The sequence below is a fragment of the Pseudonaja textilis genome, chromosome Z (genome assembly GCF_049901715.1).
Source record: "Pseudonaja textilis isolate UNSWEBS1 chromosome Z, rPseTex1.2, whole genome shotgun sequence".
NCBI classification, from domain to species: Eukaryota; Metazoa; Chordata; class Lepidosauria; order Squamata; family Elapidae; genus Pseudonaja; species Pseudonaja textilis.
Genome location: NC_142008.1, coordinates 64,907,512 through 64,924,026, shown reverse-complemented (window position 1 = coordinate 64,924,026; position 16,515 = coordinate 64,907,512). Strand labels below are relative to the sequence as shown.

The 16,515-nt window shown below is 38.3% G+C and overlaps 1 protein-coding gene across 1 annotated transcript in view; it reads left to right on the top strand.

Annotated features, from left to right (window-relative positions):
- The window catches only part of DPY19L1 (dpy-19 like C-mannosyltransferase 1), a 165,305-nt gene that overhangs the window by 20,656 nt on the left and 128,134 nt on the right, over positions 1-16,515 (top strand). The window contains 1 exon segment of the mRNA XM_087917167.1: positions 10,800-10,943. Within this exon segment, the coding sequence (XP_087773293.1) occupies positions 10,800-10,943 (144 nt within the window).

Genomic DNA, 16,515 nt, shown 5'->3' with positions numbered 1-16,515 from the left:
CATCAACTTTGAAGGCTTTCTCTGGATTAACCAGGGAGTTTGCAGATTCCCTAGGTTTGACGGAGTGTGCCTTCTTCAATTATTGTCCCTCCAAGACGATTCAGATCCTGCTGGACCACCCAACAGCCAGAATATTTTTTTTGAATAAAAGTTTTTTATTTCAATCTACACATACACAACAATACATTAACTGTGTAGCATCAATATATCATACATTTTAGTATAAGCAAGCTTAATAATCTCTTAATATCCACATTCATATTAGGTCAAAGTCCTTCCTTGCTTATTTTCATCATTTCAATACTCTCCTAATGCCAACCACCATATCAGTTAGACATAACTAATAATTTCATTATTCAATTTCCTCATTTAAAAAAAAAAATTTGGCAAGCAGTATGGTTCCAGGTTTTAATACAATACAAACATGACCATATTTACCTATTCATTTTGTTTGTTCAATTTCATATCACATTAACCTTATTAGTATTAAGTATTAACATCCAATTCCAATTCATATTATACCTTATTTCATTCATTAGAGTATTCTCATATCTTATTTTACAATGTTATTTAAAATTCTCATCTCATTTCTATATTCATTTCCCAAATTACCTTTATTTGTCATATTTGCAATTTTATCAATCCTTAGATTAATTCAAAATTGTCCCCTCTGATTATTAATTTGAACCAGCCACCTTCAATCGACCTTGATATCATCTCTCTAATTACTATATGTATATAGTAATTATATGTATATAATATGTATATATTATGTATATATCTACTTTTTTTGTCAGATTCCGCATTACATTTTCTCAATCACCTTATAGATCATCTATACATTACATAAATATTAGTCTAATCAATTAATTATAGCAACTGATATTAATCCTTTCATAATAGTTCTCATTTCATCATCTTCCCCCCTTTTCTTATACATCGTTAATCAACATATGATATTTTTATTATAAATTCCCAATTCCATATTTATTCCATTAAATTCCGTGTCTAGTATAGCAATAATTCTTTAATAACAGGAAAGAGAAAGAAAAAAAGAAACTAAAAGAAAAAAAAATCACATCAGTTACATACTTAACTATTTTCTATACTTAATCATTTATATCACACCTTATTACCTTGCAGAATTTCTTTCCTATCCTCTTTTTTAAATTTCACCCATTGTCTCTCACTTTTTTAACAATATAGTTCCTTTTCATCCTCATTTGCTTCCTGTTTCTCTTTATTTTCTGGTCCTTTCTTTTAATTCCCCCTTTCCCCATTCTTATTTTTCTCCATTTCTCATTCCAATTATTAACTTTTTCTCCCTCCCTCTTTGGATTTTTCTTGTGAATTTCCCTTATCAGCTTTTTCCCTCTCCTTTTTTCCATTTTCCAAACCATTTCCCTTTTATTATCACATCAGACCACACATTTTTAATTTTAATTCCTTTCCCCCCGCTTAAGTAATTGTTGATCTCTTTGTTGTTCAAAACTGGCTTCTTCTTTGTCCCCCTCTGGTTTGCATTCTTCTTCTACATGCTGCGTCACCATTTCTAATTTCTGTAATATGTAATTACACATTTCAAATCTAGTTTTCATCATTTCCCTTATGTCTTGCAAGTCCGTTTCATTTCAACAAATAATTCCTCTGTTGTAGCTTCTCCTTTTTACTTTTCCTCTTTCCTAATTGATGTATTCCGTCCCAAAGTATATTATTTCAGCCAGTATCTTTTAAGTTTATTTTCAACAATAAATTTCCTTAAATCTTTGTTCCAAATTTTCAAGTGGCCCTTTCCCAACTGTTTCCCACATTCACTGGCTGGTTCTATGCCCATATTTTCAAATATCTTCCCCTTTGTAGTATTCTAATGTCACTTTCCAGGGTTTTTGTTTTTTATAATGAAGTTTCTTTTAAGTTCCAAAGTCCAATTTCTTCGAAAGACCAAACACTTAAAAAAAAAATCACTGAAGGTTTCCTGTACCATCAGGTGTTGCTTTTGATCCTTTTTCACGGTCCACTCCTTCCTTAACTTTAACTTTCTTTGTTGAATATAGTACTTTTATTAAATTCACTAATTTCAATCATTAGCTATTATTTTTCCATTTCCACACACTCAATTTCATCATTTAGTTATGTCCTTTAAGTGTCCATAATCCAATAGTTATCCAGCTTAATTTCTAAACCTTTGTGTTCAGATATTTTCCTTTAAATTTTCTCCTCCAAATTAATCCAATATAGTAATTCAAACCAATTTTATAAAATCCAATTTCCTTCTCTCTATGTTTGGTCGCAGCTTCCACACACTTTCCTCCAATATAGTCCTTTATTTTTAATACCGGGTACCTCAAAATCCATGCATTTTGCCTGGTTCACACTCCACTTGCTACTTCTTCTCTCCAGCACAAACTTAGTTTCCTGGGCTGTTCTTCATCTTCGTGGTGGCCATTTTAGGACCACCGCTACAGCTTGCCTTTGGAAGGGGTTTTTCCTGTCAGGGAGGGGAGTTACAGCTCCCCTCAACCCTCCAGGTGATTTCCCCTTTCTTCACCACCCCTCCAGGGTGGTTCTGGTCCAGATTGGGACCCTCCAGCAAGTTAGCTCAAAGCAAAAACGTGAACGATCGCAGATTTCACTCTGATGACAAGCAAACCGGAAATCCTCAACAGCCAGAATATTGATAGCCTTCCTGGAAAGCTCATCATGTTGCCATAACATCAGTTCTGCATCTCCTAGTTTTGTGTCACTCTGTTGGGATTGGAATATAGCAGCTTTGCACCGTACTGCTGAGGCTTCCTGAGATTCTGTACCTTTGTACCATGCAGGTGGGGCAGGCTACAGCAGTTGAGATTTCCAAAGATGGCTTAGTACTGCCTAGAGCGGCTGTGCACTAAGAAGCCCTTGAGCAACAGCCTGGCAACCAATCCCAGAGTGCCAACTTACAAGCTAGCACACACGATAGACAAAAAGGCAGACTTTGGGAATGGGGGGACGGGGAATAGATAATTGACGAGGAGACAGTACCTTATAATTAGTAAGTATTGTCCTATGCCTAAACTGTGGTTTATTTTTCTTTCCCACTTTCAAGAATAGGGAGATTGGAGAGAGGGATTGCAAAAAAGTAAGCACTTTATTCTTATACACTTCAAAAGCGATGTGATTGCACCATCAGCAGAAAAAGAGTTAGGCATAGGAGAGGTTGCCTACAGAAATTGTTTTCCTCACACCTCCTCCAAACCCTCCAAAAACACAGAGTTTGGAGACAAACAGGCTTAAAGGGAATAATCTGTGATGAGATGTAATCACATTGCTTTTGATGTGTACATTTTATAATTTTATTTGTAAACTACCCAGAGTCGTGCAACTGATGAAAATATAAAAAAAATGATAAGAGATATGAAAGATAAACAGACAGATCTGACCATTGGAAACTATCATCATTTACTTTCTATCCTCTCAGAAGTTATCATATCAGATCTCTTGCAGCTTTTAGATACTATTGTAAGACAAGGAAGGCATGTATTACTACTTCAAAATGCAGAATGATACTGTTGAGGTATTTCCCCGTTAGGAGAATGACTGCACACAGGGAGACGTAGTGAGAGTGATGTTGAATTACACACAACCAGCACAAAGATACACTGAAAGAAAAATGTAGGTTTTACTTCCAGTAAACGGTTAAGCAAAGTCCAACAAACAGTCCAAGACATACACGGTTAAAGTAGTCAGTATTCAGTCCAGGGATAATCCAAATAACAAAATCCAGTATCATACACAGTTCAGTAACAGACTTACAGCAATCCAAGAAGAATGACAATCAGCAAGAGTCAATAGGGAAAAATGCAAAAATCAAAAACATCGACCATCAGAACATCTAGCAACTAACAACAACAGAACAGAACAACCCAGGTTTCTAACTCCATCTTATGGCCATTTGAGGAACCACACCCAATTACAATTTTAGCATGCCCTTAAAGAGACAGTATTAAATGTCTGTCCTGGTTTATATATTTCCAACCCAACTGTTAGGTGACTATCAATTCCTAACATTCTCCCCTTTGGCTATGACAATATATAACACCTTACAGTTTAAGTCCATAATCTTCACAACAAGCCTAATGCTTTACAGAGCCTTGGGCTTTTGTAAAATGATCTGCAATGTTCTCTGACATGCAGTACTCCAGTTTAATCATTTTACTTTGCACACATTGTCTCACATTATGATATCTTAGATCTGTGTTTTGTTATCTTGTCTTTACAGCAAGATTGGAAGCCTGTATTGCTGATAGGTTGTCTTCATAAACAACAATAGAATCTGTTACATCAATTCCCATATCAATCAATAGTTGCTTATAACAAACTAAATCTGTACATAATAGAGATAATATGAGGATTCAGCCTCCATTGTTGGCAAACTTAGATGTTTCTGTTGAATAGACCTCCATCCAATCAACACCTTTCCTAATAATGCTACAGTACCTGACGTAGATTTATGTGTATTTATATCTGTAGTGAAACTTGCATCGGCATATGCAGTTAAACTTAGTTCATCCTTAGGCTCCAAATATAATGCATAATGCATTGTTTGTTTCAGATATCTTAACATATGCTTAGCAGCTTGCCAGTGCCTTTCAGTTGGCTCAGCATTAAACTTAGCTAATTGGTTAACACTGTATGCTATATCTGGCCTCGACCAATTACTAAGATAAGATAAGCTGCCAATCAAGGACTGATAAATATCTTTATCAAAAACAGGACTTTGTACATCACTGTGACTAAACTCCTGGCTCATTGGTGTTTTAGCCGGCTTTAAAATTATTTAGTAACTGGTTTATTTTACCTGCCTGTGAGATTTTGTATCCTCCCCTAGTTCTATCTATCTTTAAACCAAGATATTGTTTAATTTCACCTCACTGTTTTATCTTAAATTTCTTTTCTAACAGTGAAATTATTTCAGTAGCTTCTTGCTCAGTTTTGGTGATTAATGCTATGTCATCAGTAAACAATAGCAACAATGAAACTACACCATCACTTTCCTTTTTAAATAAACATGGATCAGCTATGCCAGATACAAAACCTATCTTAGTTAATTACTTAACTATACACTGGTTCCACTCATATCTTGATTGCTTCAAGCCATAAAGATTCTTTTTCAATCTCCAGCAATCAGTTGTATTATCATTTTTGATACCTAAAGGTTTCTTTAAATAAATAGTGTGTTGCAACAGTGCATGCAGATATGCCTCTACACCTAAATGATTTATAATGCATTCCTCCTTAGCTGCCCACACTAATGCTGCTCATAATGTAGTAGTCTTCAGACTAGGCACAAACATCTCCTCATAGTTGTTTGCTGTCTGATTGAACCCTTGTGCTACTAACCTGGCTTTATGGGTAACAGTCCCATCTACACCTGTCTTCAGTTTATAAACCCATTTACACCCTATGGCATGTTTTCCTGGTGGTAACCTGACATTTTCATATACCTCCAGTCTTTGTAAAGATTTCAGTTCTTTATCCATTGCTTCCTGCCAAGCAGCCTGATCCTTAGCAGATACAGTTTCAATTCATTATAGTTACCAGGAACTGTATTCACTTGGCATACAACACTAACCTAATATCTATCAGGTGGTCGTGTTACTCGGGTTGAACATCTCAGTAATACAGGGCTTACTGGTGGACTCTCCTGTTCCACCTGGTCCTTTTCTCCTACCTCCTCCTGTGTCTGTTCTTCCTATTTAATGGCTATTGATGGTTTAATTATTTCATCTTTAGGGACTACTTGGGTGTCAATTACAACATCATTGCTGGATTCCTGTTCCAGTTTGTGCCATCTAATGTGCTCAAGAAATTTAGCACTAGCGCTACAGTAAACATGAGCTGTGCCTGGATCCCAAAATCTAAATGATCTATGGTTGGCCTCGTAACCTACAAAAAATAATTTCCTAGCTCTATGTTGCCCTTTCAGTCTTGTGAGGGAATATGCACCCATGCTGGAGCTCCAAATGTGTGTAGATAACTTAAATTTAGTTTTCTGACATGCGAACGAGTGAATGGCAATTCACCAGTTGTTGTGTTCACCACATTGTTTAACACATGGTTGCTACACATTATGGCCTCACCCCACAGTGTTTCAGGCAAACCTGAATCAGATAACATAGTGTGAGCCATGGCTTGTAATGTATGCCCTCTTCGTTCTATAATCGAGTTATGTTGTGGCCTGTAAGGTGCAGAACGTTTATGCTTGACACCAGCCAATTTTAACATAGTTTGGAATTTATTGTTAATAAACTCAGTCCCGTTATCAGTAACTAAAGTAATTACCCTATGTTTCATTTTTCTCTTTGCAAACCTTAGCCAATTAAAGAAATGTTGGAATGTTTCTGTTTTGTTTTTCATTAAATAGCAGAAACCGTACCATGAGTAATGGTCTATTATACACAAAACATAGCAGGCACCTCCCAAACTGGGTTTCTTAGGACCAATTATGTCAGCAAACACAACCTCTAAAGGTTCTTTGGTCTTAAACCCATTCCGTCTGTTTGCAGGACAACCCATTCAGTCTGTTTGCTTTTCTCCTGATTACAGGCATTACAGTTTAAGTACTTGCTACAGGGTTTTAATTTTTACTCCCTCTGACAATTTGACAGTTTGTTTCAACATTTTGAAATTAATGTGCCCCACACGTCTATGCAGTAAATGTATACTTTCGTCATGTGGCTTAACATTATTATAAACCGAGTTAGCCATCTTGGTCATCATGTATAACATATAAATCATTCTCTAAAGTAGCAATAACACTTTTACTCTCTTTCTCTATTATACAGTTATCTCCCCTAAAGGTTACTACATAACCAAGATTAGCTAAAGCTCTTACTGATAACAAATTAAATTTCAATTTAGGTACATATAACATAGATAAATACTCATTTACACATGAATAATATGCAGTACCTTCACCAGATGCTTTCATCTTCCATCCGTTTGCCAATGATACATGTTGCTTACTCACGGACATCTTTATAAACCTCTCTCTATTTCTAGTAATGCACTGCGATGCTCCACTATCAACTACCCAGAAATCATGATTTACAGTTGAATTACTAGACAGCTAAATTAACATTCTTCTAGGCCTTCTGGTAATTACCAATATTCTGTCATTTTCCCTTCTTACAGAATCTAGCTATATGTCCCTTAGCCCCACAAGATAAACATTTTCTAACAGTATAGGCAGTTGAAAACAAATCCTCTTCTTGTGGTTGTTTTTCTCTTAGTTCGTCTCTTTCCAGCCTTCTTCTTGCCTCTTCTAACAATTGTCAGTCAATGTCACTTCATCTCTGGTCAGGACTTCTAGTGAAGATACATAATCATCATAGCTTTCATCCAGTGAGGAAAGGATGTTGTAAACTAAAAAATCAGTTCCTTTTCATGTAGCTCTTGAAAAATTCTTTTCATAAAGTTCAAATGAGCTAACATATCTCCACCTTTCCGAAGACGTGCTCTAAACAGTTTACGTGTAAGATGTATCTGTGCACCTACAGTGTCACGAACATAAATCCTCTTCAAATTCTCCCAACACCTTGCAGCAGACTCTTCTCCACGAATATGGACTAGCTGCTGGTCACTCAGTGTTAGTCCAATTATACAAAGAGCTCGTTCATTGTTCTATTTAAAGTCAGCTAATGTCTTGGCATCATCCTCATTATTTGGATCCCAAGCATTTACATCCGGTGGATTTTGAACTGCAGCCTATAACCCTTCCCTACGCAGAAGTAGACTGCACTTCATAGACCAGGAAACATAGTTTGTTCCATCCAACCGGGTTATCAGTGAGAGACTTGTTGAAGTGTCTTGTGCCATCTTTTCCAGGATAGTAACCCACAATTAAACAGTAAACAGCTGTCTGTATACAGTACTGTGTATTCACACTCAGTTATCTGAGCCTGGTATGGCCTGGGCCCATATCCAGTGTTAAGGTAATTCCCTGTTAGGAGAATGAGTGCACACAGGGAGACGTAGTGAGAGTGATGTTGAATAACACACGACCAGCACACAGATACACTTAATAGTAAAATGTAGGTTTTACTTCCAGTAAATGGTTAAGCAAAGTCCAACAAACAGTCCAAGACATACACGGTTAAAGCAGTCAGTATTCAGTCCAGGGATAATCCAAATAACAAAATCCAGTATCATACACAGTTCAGTAACAGACTTACAGCAATCCAAGAAGAATGACAATCAGCAAGAGTCAATAGGGAAAATGTAAGAACCTAAAACATCGACCATCAGAACATCTAGCAACTAGCAACTAACAACAACAGAACAACCCAGGTTTCTGGCTCCATCTTATGGCCGTTTGAGGAACCACTCCCAATTACAATTTTAGCATTCCCTTAAAGAGACAGTATTAAATGTCTATCCTGGTTTATATATTTCCAACCCAATTGTTAAGTGACTATCCATTCCTAACAGATATCAATATACATTGTGTGAGTGCATAAAGGAATGAGAAATAAAGAATGCTAGTTTTTATTTTCAGTTTAGTTTAATAATATAAGAAAGCCTTGCTGAATAAGTCCATATTCTCTAGTATTGTCGCTCGTGCAATGGCCACTAGCTGCTTGCAGCAAATTTTATATGTGTAAAAAGTTTTTCCTTTACTCAATCTTGAATCTTCCCGCCTTTAGATTCAGCATGTGTCCTCAGGTCTTACTATTATATGTGTGAGAAAAAAATAACTTAACCCAGTCTTCAAATAAAGATTTAATTCTTTAATTCATGCATTAAAATAAGTTTATTTAGTGCAATTTGTAGAAATAGTGTAGTGTCTCCTGCTTAGGCGGGGTGGGGTGGACTGTACTAGATGACCGACAAGGTTCTTTCCAACTCTATTAATCTGTTAAATCTGTTAAATGTATTCTACAGAAAATATTGTTGAGCAGATGATAATATTTTGGCATGCTGTGCAGAATATTCCTGTTTTATTCACATGTAAACGTACAGTTAGACCTTAATTAATGATTATAATTGGGACTAAAATATCTATCACTAAGTGATGCAATTGTAAACCGTAATGTTATATAACCACCTCATTTAGCAACAATTCCTGTTGTAACCATTTACATTGTTAAATGAGATTCACAGGTTGTTAAGCAATGACCTCCTCACCACTTCCTGCTGGCTTCCAACAATCAAAATCAGTGGGGAAGCCAGCAGGAATTTGTATGTTCCAGATGACTTGGAAGCAGACTGGTAGACATGTAAAGAGGGGTGTGCAGAGGTGGCTAGGAAGATAAGGTACAAGTACAGCAGTGCCTGGGATGGCAACTACATGGCAGGGTGGGTGGCTGGCCAGGGAGACATTGTAAGTGCTACTGCATGATTTGCCTGACAGCTGCCATAAATCAGGTCTGATTACACTGCAAATTTTGTTCTTAATTGTTGTTGTTGAGGACTACATGTACCTGTAATTAACAAGCTATAGAATTTTCATTTGTTTGAATATTTCTTCTACCTGTAAACTGAATATTTTCATGGTTTACATGGTAGCCAGGAAAATAGGTGTTTAAATTAGGAGGCAGTAACAGAGTGTATTAAATCTGTTGGGTATCTCTGTAACTCAAGTATGTCTTTCCCTGGGAGCAGAAGACTGTTTTTGAATCCAGGAAAAAGTGCATCTTCTTAAAGAAGATATTAGCAGGTACTGAAAGTTACACCTGTCTTTCCTGAAACATCTTTTTTAACTTCATAATCTGATTAGATGCATATTCTGAATACTTGTTTATTTGTTCATTGGATTTATATGGCTGCCCACCAACTCTCAGTGACTCTGGACAGCTTTACAAACAATAAAAACCCAATATAAAAAGAATAAAAACGTAACCCACTCCCCCACTGGGGACCCCACTGGAAACAACAGGCAATTAAATGAGCCACTTGATGGGCCCTATTCCACTCTGGGTTACCTAGGCCTGTTGGCAGAATCAGGTCTTCAGGGCCCTGTGAAACAGTATCAAAGTGAGGGCCAGTCTAATTTCTGCAGGGATGATGTTCCAAAGGGAGAGAGCCACCACCAAAAAGGCCGTTCTTCTTGATCCTGCCAGATATACCTCCTTAGGAGAAGGAATCACAACATTCTGTGCCTCCTTGTGTAGTGTATCAGGTGGCTGTAAGTGGGAAGAGACAAATAACCTGATCCCAAGCCATAAAGGACTTGAAATGTGACAATCAGCACCTTGAATTGCATGAGAAGCATAACAATCAATATAGCTCCCACAGGAGAGGTGCTGCCTGGGTCTGCCTAAAACCATTTGACTGCTGCATTTTGAACTAATAGGACTTCTGGATATTTTTCAAGAGCAGCCCCATGTAGAGTGCGTGTTGCAATAGCCAAGACAGGAGATGACTAAGATGTGACTGTCTGAGCAGGGATTGTTGGTCCAGGAAAGGGTGTAACTGGCATACAACCCATAGTTGTGCAGAGGCTGTCTGGGCCATAACTGCTATTTTCTCCTTGAGCAGAAGTTTTGAGTCCAGGAGAATCCCCAGATTAAACACTGGATCTGTTTGGGGTAATGTCACCCCATCCAAAACCAAAAGTGGCAGTTATCCATGGATCAAGGAGTCACAAACTCAGAGCTATTCTGTCTTGCTTAAATTCAGTTTCAGCCACTTGCTTCCTGTCCAGCTCTTAACAGCCTCCAAGCACTGTGGGTGGGAGGGTGGGGTGGGAAGTCATGACATCACTTTACTCTTTTACTTATCTGACATTTTAGAGCAGATTATTATTCATAAAATGAAAGTATTTTTATTTTGTCATTGAAGCTTGTCTGAAAAAGAAAATTTTATTACATTTCTTCCCCCTCTCTCCCTTTCTCTCCCTTTACAGTGGGAACAGATTTGGAGGGTTACTTACAATCGCATGCTACTTTTTCAACCATGGGGAGGTATGTCTGCAAATTAATAGTTATTTTAAAAATTGAGTTAACATTTAAAATGTAAGTACTTTATAGTTAAACTAACTTTTAAGATGTACTGTTGGAAATAAATTGAGATGTTCATATTTTCTGATTTGATCAAATGATTTTGGATCTATTCCAGAAAGGTGCTTTGGAGTATGCAGAACACAAATGTAGCATTTGTCTGTAACTCTTTAAATCAGACGCACATTTTGCTGCTTAAACAGTGTGCTTTAAATCACACAGTTATGTTCCTGCATTTTTAAAAAGACATATCAAATCTGAAGGCCCATAAAACTCTGTTATGCTTCTTATCTGTAAAACTAATTTTATTCATATTTATTTGGAAATAAGTTTACTGTGGGTGTAATTTTAATGAAAACTGGAAATAACTGTGGGTTTTTGACAAAATTATCATAAAATAAGGTCACATGACTATCATGTGATTTTTTTATGACTATCATAAAATGAGGTCACATAACCTTATTTGCAGGATGCTGTATGCTGCCATGTTGCCAAGTGACTAAAGGGTTGGGTTGTGACTATCATAACTATGGATCCAGATCCCTTTTTTCAGATAGGTTATAACTTCAAATGATGGCTAATGAAGAGTCAGTGTTTGTTTTGCAATTTGAGCTTCATTCATTGCTTGTATGACCAAACTATCTCAGTATCATTCTGATAACTTTTTTATTAAAATGTTTTTTATTTTTATATTTTACACATCTCTTCACGTAAGCAATGTGATTCCAGATTACAACATTTATACTTAGTCATACTTACATTTCCAACTTTCTTATTTAATATCACATCAAATTATTAACTACTCCACTAATCTTTAAATACATTTCCATTTCATATTTCAATTCATTAATTCAATATCAAAATCGTTTCCTCACATATATTTCCTTTATCCCCTATTATTTCCATTTTCAGTTTACCACCTATTTTATTTTGCCTTATACATTATTATCTTCATTAATTAACTCAAGACCAACATATAATAAACACTAAAAAAATTTAAAATTAAAATAAAATTAATGTATTCAGGATCCACATGGTATATTCCTCAATATGCAATATATCTAATATTTATTCCAACACTATTCATATAACCATTTCATATTTTTATTTCCATATAGGCAAATTTTACCCTTATAATTTAAATAAAGTTTCATTCCCCTACTTTTAATTATAATATAATATTCCCATTATAAAATTCCAATATGATCCATATTGTTTATTTTCTCATATCCTTTTTTTAGTCAATTATAATTTCTATTTCATTATATATATATGTGCATGCAGATCTTGGCTGTCGGGTCTTTTCCCGTGTAAGATTGAGAATATCTTGGCGACGTTTTGACGAGGTCTCACTCACCATCTTCAGGCTGGTGCTTTTGGCTTCGTGCTTGTGTGAGCAAAGCGTGATCGGAGCTGTTGTCTCTCTATAAATACTGGTGGGAAGGTTGGCTGTGTTATCATTTCTTGATTGGTCGATGCAGTTGATGTTTGCAGATTGGCTGGCTTTTTCGTAAGAACATATGTGGCTGAGGTATTGGCTGTGTGTTTATCAGCCTCCTGTGTTGTAACAACCTGGGTAATGGGCTGTGTGATGACCTTCTGAGTTCTATTGTTTTGACATTACAACCCAGGAGATTACAGCACAAGAGCCAGGATGTCAAAACAATAGAACTCAGAAACTCATCAGATAGCCTATTACCCAGGTCTTACAAAAAAGCCAGCCAATCTGCAAACATCAACTCCATCAACCAATCAAGAATGACACCCTGTCAACCTTTCACAGTATTAGAGAGGCCCGCAGCTCTGATCATGCTTTGCTTCACGTTAGCGAATGGCTTGAAGATGGCGCAGGTAACTGTCGAACGTCACAAGATATCTTATTATGGAAAGACTCCAACACAAGACCGTGCATACACCTGTACCGGTGAAAATCTGGCTATGTAGACTGCTGGTGGTACCGGTATCTGCAGGTCTAGGCATGTTCAGGTCTTTTCCCGTTTAAGATTGAGAGTATCTTGGAGGTGTTTCAGTGAAGTCCCACTCGCCATTCTCAGGCTGGTCCTTTCAGCTTCGTGCCAGCGCAAGCAGTGTGTGATCGGAGCTGCCGTCTCTCTATAAATACTGGTGGTGGGGGCTGCTGTGCTGTGCTGGTTGGCTGTGTTGCTGCCTCTTGATTGGTTGATGGAGTTGATGTTGGTATAATGGGCTGTGCGATGGCCTTGTGAGTTTTCTTGTGGAGATGTCCTGGATCTTGTGCTTTATTCTCCTGGGTCGTTTGTGTTTTGATCTCTTTTCCATTAGCCTCCTGTGTTGTAACGGCTTGGGAATTGGGTTGTGAGTTTTATTGCTGTGGTATCCTTGGTCTTGTGCTGTGATTTCCTGGGTCATTTGCTGTGTTGCAACTTCTTGAGTTCTTGTGGTGTAATTTCCTGAGTTTCCTGATGTGATATCCTGAGCGGGTGGCTGTGATGTAGCATTCTGGGTTTTGGTCTGGCTTCAAGTTTGGGGGTCTGGGTCTGTGTTCTTGGTGTGTGTCAGCTTGTTTGGTTTTGGGGTTGGGGGGTGCGACAGCTGGCGAAGCAGCCATGGTCTATTTTCTGGATGGTGGTTGTCCTTTGTTTATAGGATGGACTTGGGCCTGGGTCTGATGAGAGGGATTGGCGGTAGTGTCCCGTTTTGTTTTGGGTCTGGTGTTGTTTTTCGTGGCCCGGACTTGTTTGTTGGTGAGGGCTAGCTTCCAGATGTCTGGTAGGCGAGAGGTATTTTCCCGTCTATTCATGTTATGGGTGTGTTTCTCTATCTCGATGGCTTCCCTAATTATTCTCTTGCTGGAATGTTCAGTGTTGGATATTAATTTGGTTTCTTCAAAATTAATTTCATGTCCTGTGGCTTTAAGGTGCTGGAAGAGGGAGGAAGTATTTTCTTCTTTTCTGACTGTTGTTTTTGTGTTCTGCAATGCGTTCATTTATTCTCCTGTTGGTTTGTCCAATGTATGTGGCTGGGCAATTGTTGCATGACAATTGCACTCAGACAATTATAGTATATATGTATATATGTAGGTCTAGGTGTGTTCTTTCCCCATGTAAGATTAAGAGTATCTTGGCGACATTTCGGCGAGGTCCCACTCGCCATCCTCAGGCTGGTGCTTTCAGCTTCGTGCCAGTGCAAGCAGTGTGTAATCGGAGCTGCTGTCTCTCTTTAAATACCTCCACAACAAAACTCACAAGGCCAAAATCTATGAAAACAAATATCGTACCTCTATGGGGAGGAAACCTTCTGGCTAACCAGGACCTACAAGAAACTTGAAGTCCGAAGAGCCACCATCTTGTGTGATCTCACATTCCTACGCAATTACCGAGACAAAAATGTGATTCCCACATGCTTCCAACTCAAATTCCATTCCAAAACTTCAGCCACTGAAGGATCCTGAAAAGAACGGAATTAGTCTAATCAGAAACGAACTCCACAAAAAAAGATTCCTACTAGACCAAACCAACAGAGACCTACTCACACTCCATCTCAAACTCAGCAACAAAATCCACCCAGCACTCTGGGACAAATCCAAACAACTAGCCTTCTGGAGAGCTGAAACAGAAACCTCCCACAAGACAGACACACACACACCAGAAAACTCCACAGACTAGAGAAACGCCAGAAACCCAACCCTTCTCCATAACAACACATGAAACTAACAGTACACAACATATCAGACAGAACCCTCACCATAGCAGAAACCAATGTCCTTTCCAAAGGATTCAACTTTGAGGTCGCCCCCAAACGCATCCCCACTGAAAACATATGCGGAGTTGAAGCTAGCCTAACTAAAATCAACCCAGATGCAGCCAACAAAATCAGACTTAAAAGTTACCAACGTCCTCTGCTTCAGCAACCCACCCAGAAGCAACCTACACAGAGAAGAACAAAAAGCACTCACCAACCTGAGGAAAGACAGCAACATAGTCATTCTCCCAGCAGACAAAGGCAACACCACAGTCGTAATGAACACATCGGACTACCACTCCAAACTATCGAACCTACTCCAAGACCCTGCTTACAAACCTCTGAATACTGACCCCACCACCTACCTAGAAAAAAACCACCAAATCCAAAATAAATGTCTCCCATCAGTGAAGAGGTCCAGCAGAGAATCATCCCCAGAGAAAAATCATCCAGATGCCCTAAGCTCTATGGCCTCCCCAAGATACACATAGAAGGAATACCACTCAGACTCATAGTCAGCTCCATAGGCTCACCTCTACAGAATCTTGCCAAATTTCTCGCCAAACAACTCCAGCCCTACACAGAATCCATCACCTCACATGTACAAAACTCCTTCCACTTCATAGAAACAATAAAGAAGCAAAACCTACAACCCAGCGTCCTACTCGTGAGCTTTGATGTCATATCCCTCTTCACCCAAATACCCATCAAAGAAGCCTTGACAGCCATCCAAAACAAATACAACCCCCCCAAACACATCCTAGATCTGACCAACCACTGCCTAACCAACACATACTTCATCCACAATGGACAAAGATACAAACAGATAGAAGGAGCACCCATGGGATCACCCCTCTCACCCATCACCGCTAACCTATACATGGAACACTTTGAAACCAACACTCTAGACAAATCCGAACACAATCACAAACTCTGGCTCAGATATGTAGATGACATTTTTGTAATTTGGCCACATGGGAAAGAAAAACTGGACAACTTCCTCACACATCTTAACAACCTACAACCCAAAATACAATTCACCATGGAAACAGAAACCAACAACCAACTTCCCTTCCTGGACATCCCAATTTACAAAAAAACCAATGGCTCCCTAGGACACACCATCTACCAAAAAAACCACACACCGACCGCTACCTAAATGCACAATCCCATCACCACCCTGCACAGATCAACTCCATAGCCAAGACCCTCGTCTCCAGAACCAAACGCCTAGTTGACAAAGACCACCTGAGAACACACCCTCACCAACGTATTAATTTCCAATGGATTCCAAAGAAACACTATCACCAATCTAATCTGAAAAGAGATACCCCCAAAAAACCAAGATATAGAACAAGACAACGGTATCGCACTCCTCCCCTACATCAAAGGCACCACAAACAAAATCAGCAAAATTCTCCACAAACACAGTATCAGGACAGCCTTCGGCACTGACCAAAAAATAGCCAACATCCTAAGAAACCCCAAAGACAAGATCCAGTTAGAAAACCAAGGAGTTTATGAAATACCATGCAACAATTGCCCAGCCACATACATTGGACAAACCAACAGGAGAATAAATGCACGCATCACAGAACACAAAAACTCAGTCAGAAGAGAAGAAAATACTTCCTCCCCCTTCCAGCACCTTAAAGCCACAGGACATGAAATTAATTTTGAAGGAACCAAATTAATATCCAACACTGAACATTCCAGCAAGAGAATAATCAGGGAAGCCATCAAGATAGAGAAACACCACCATAATATGAATAGATGGGATGATACCTCTTGCCTACCAGACATCTGGAAGCCAGCC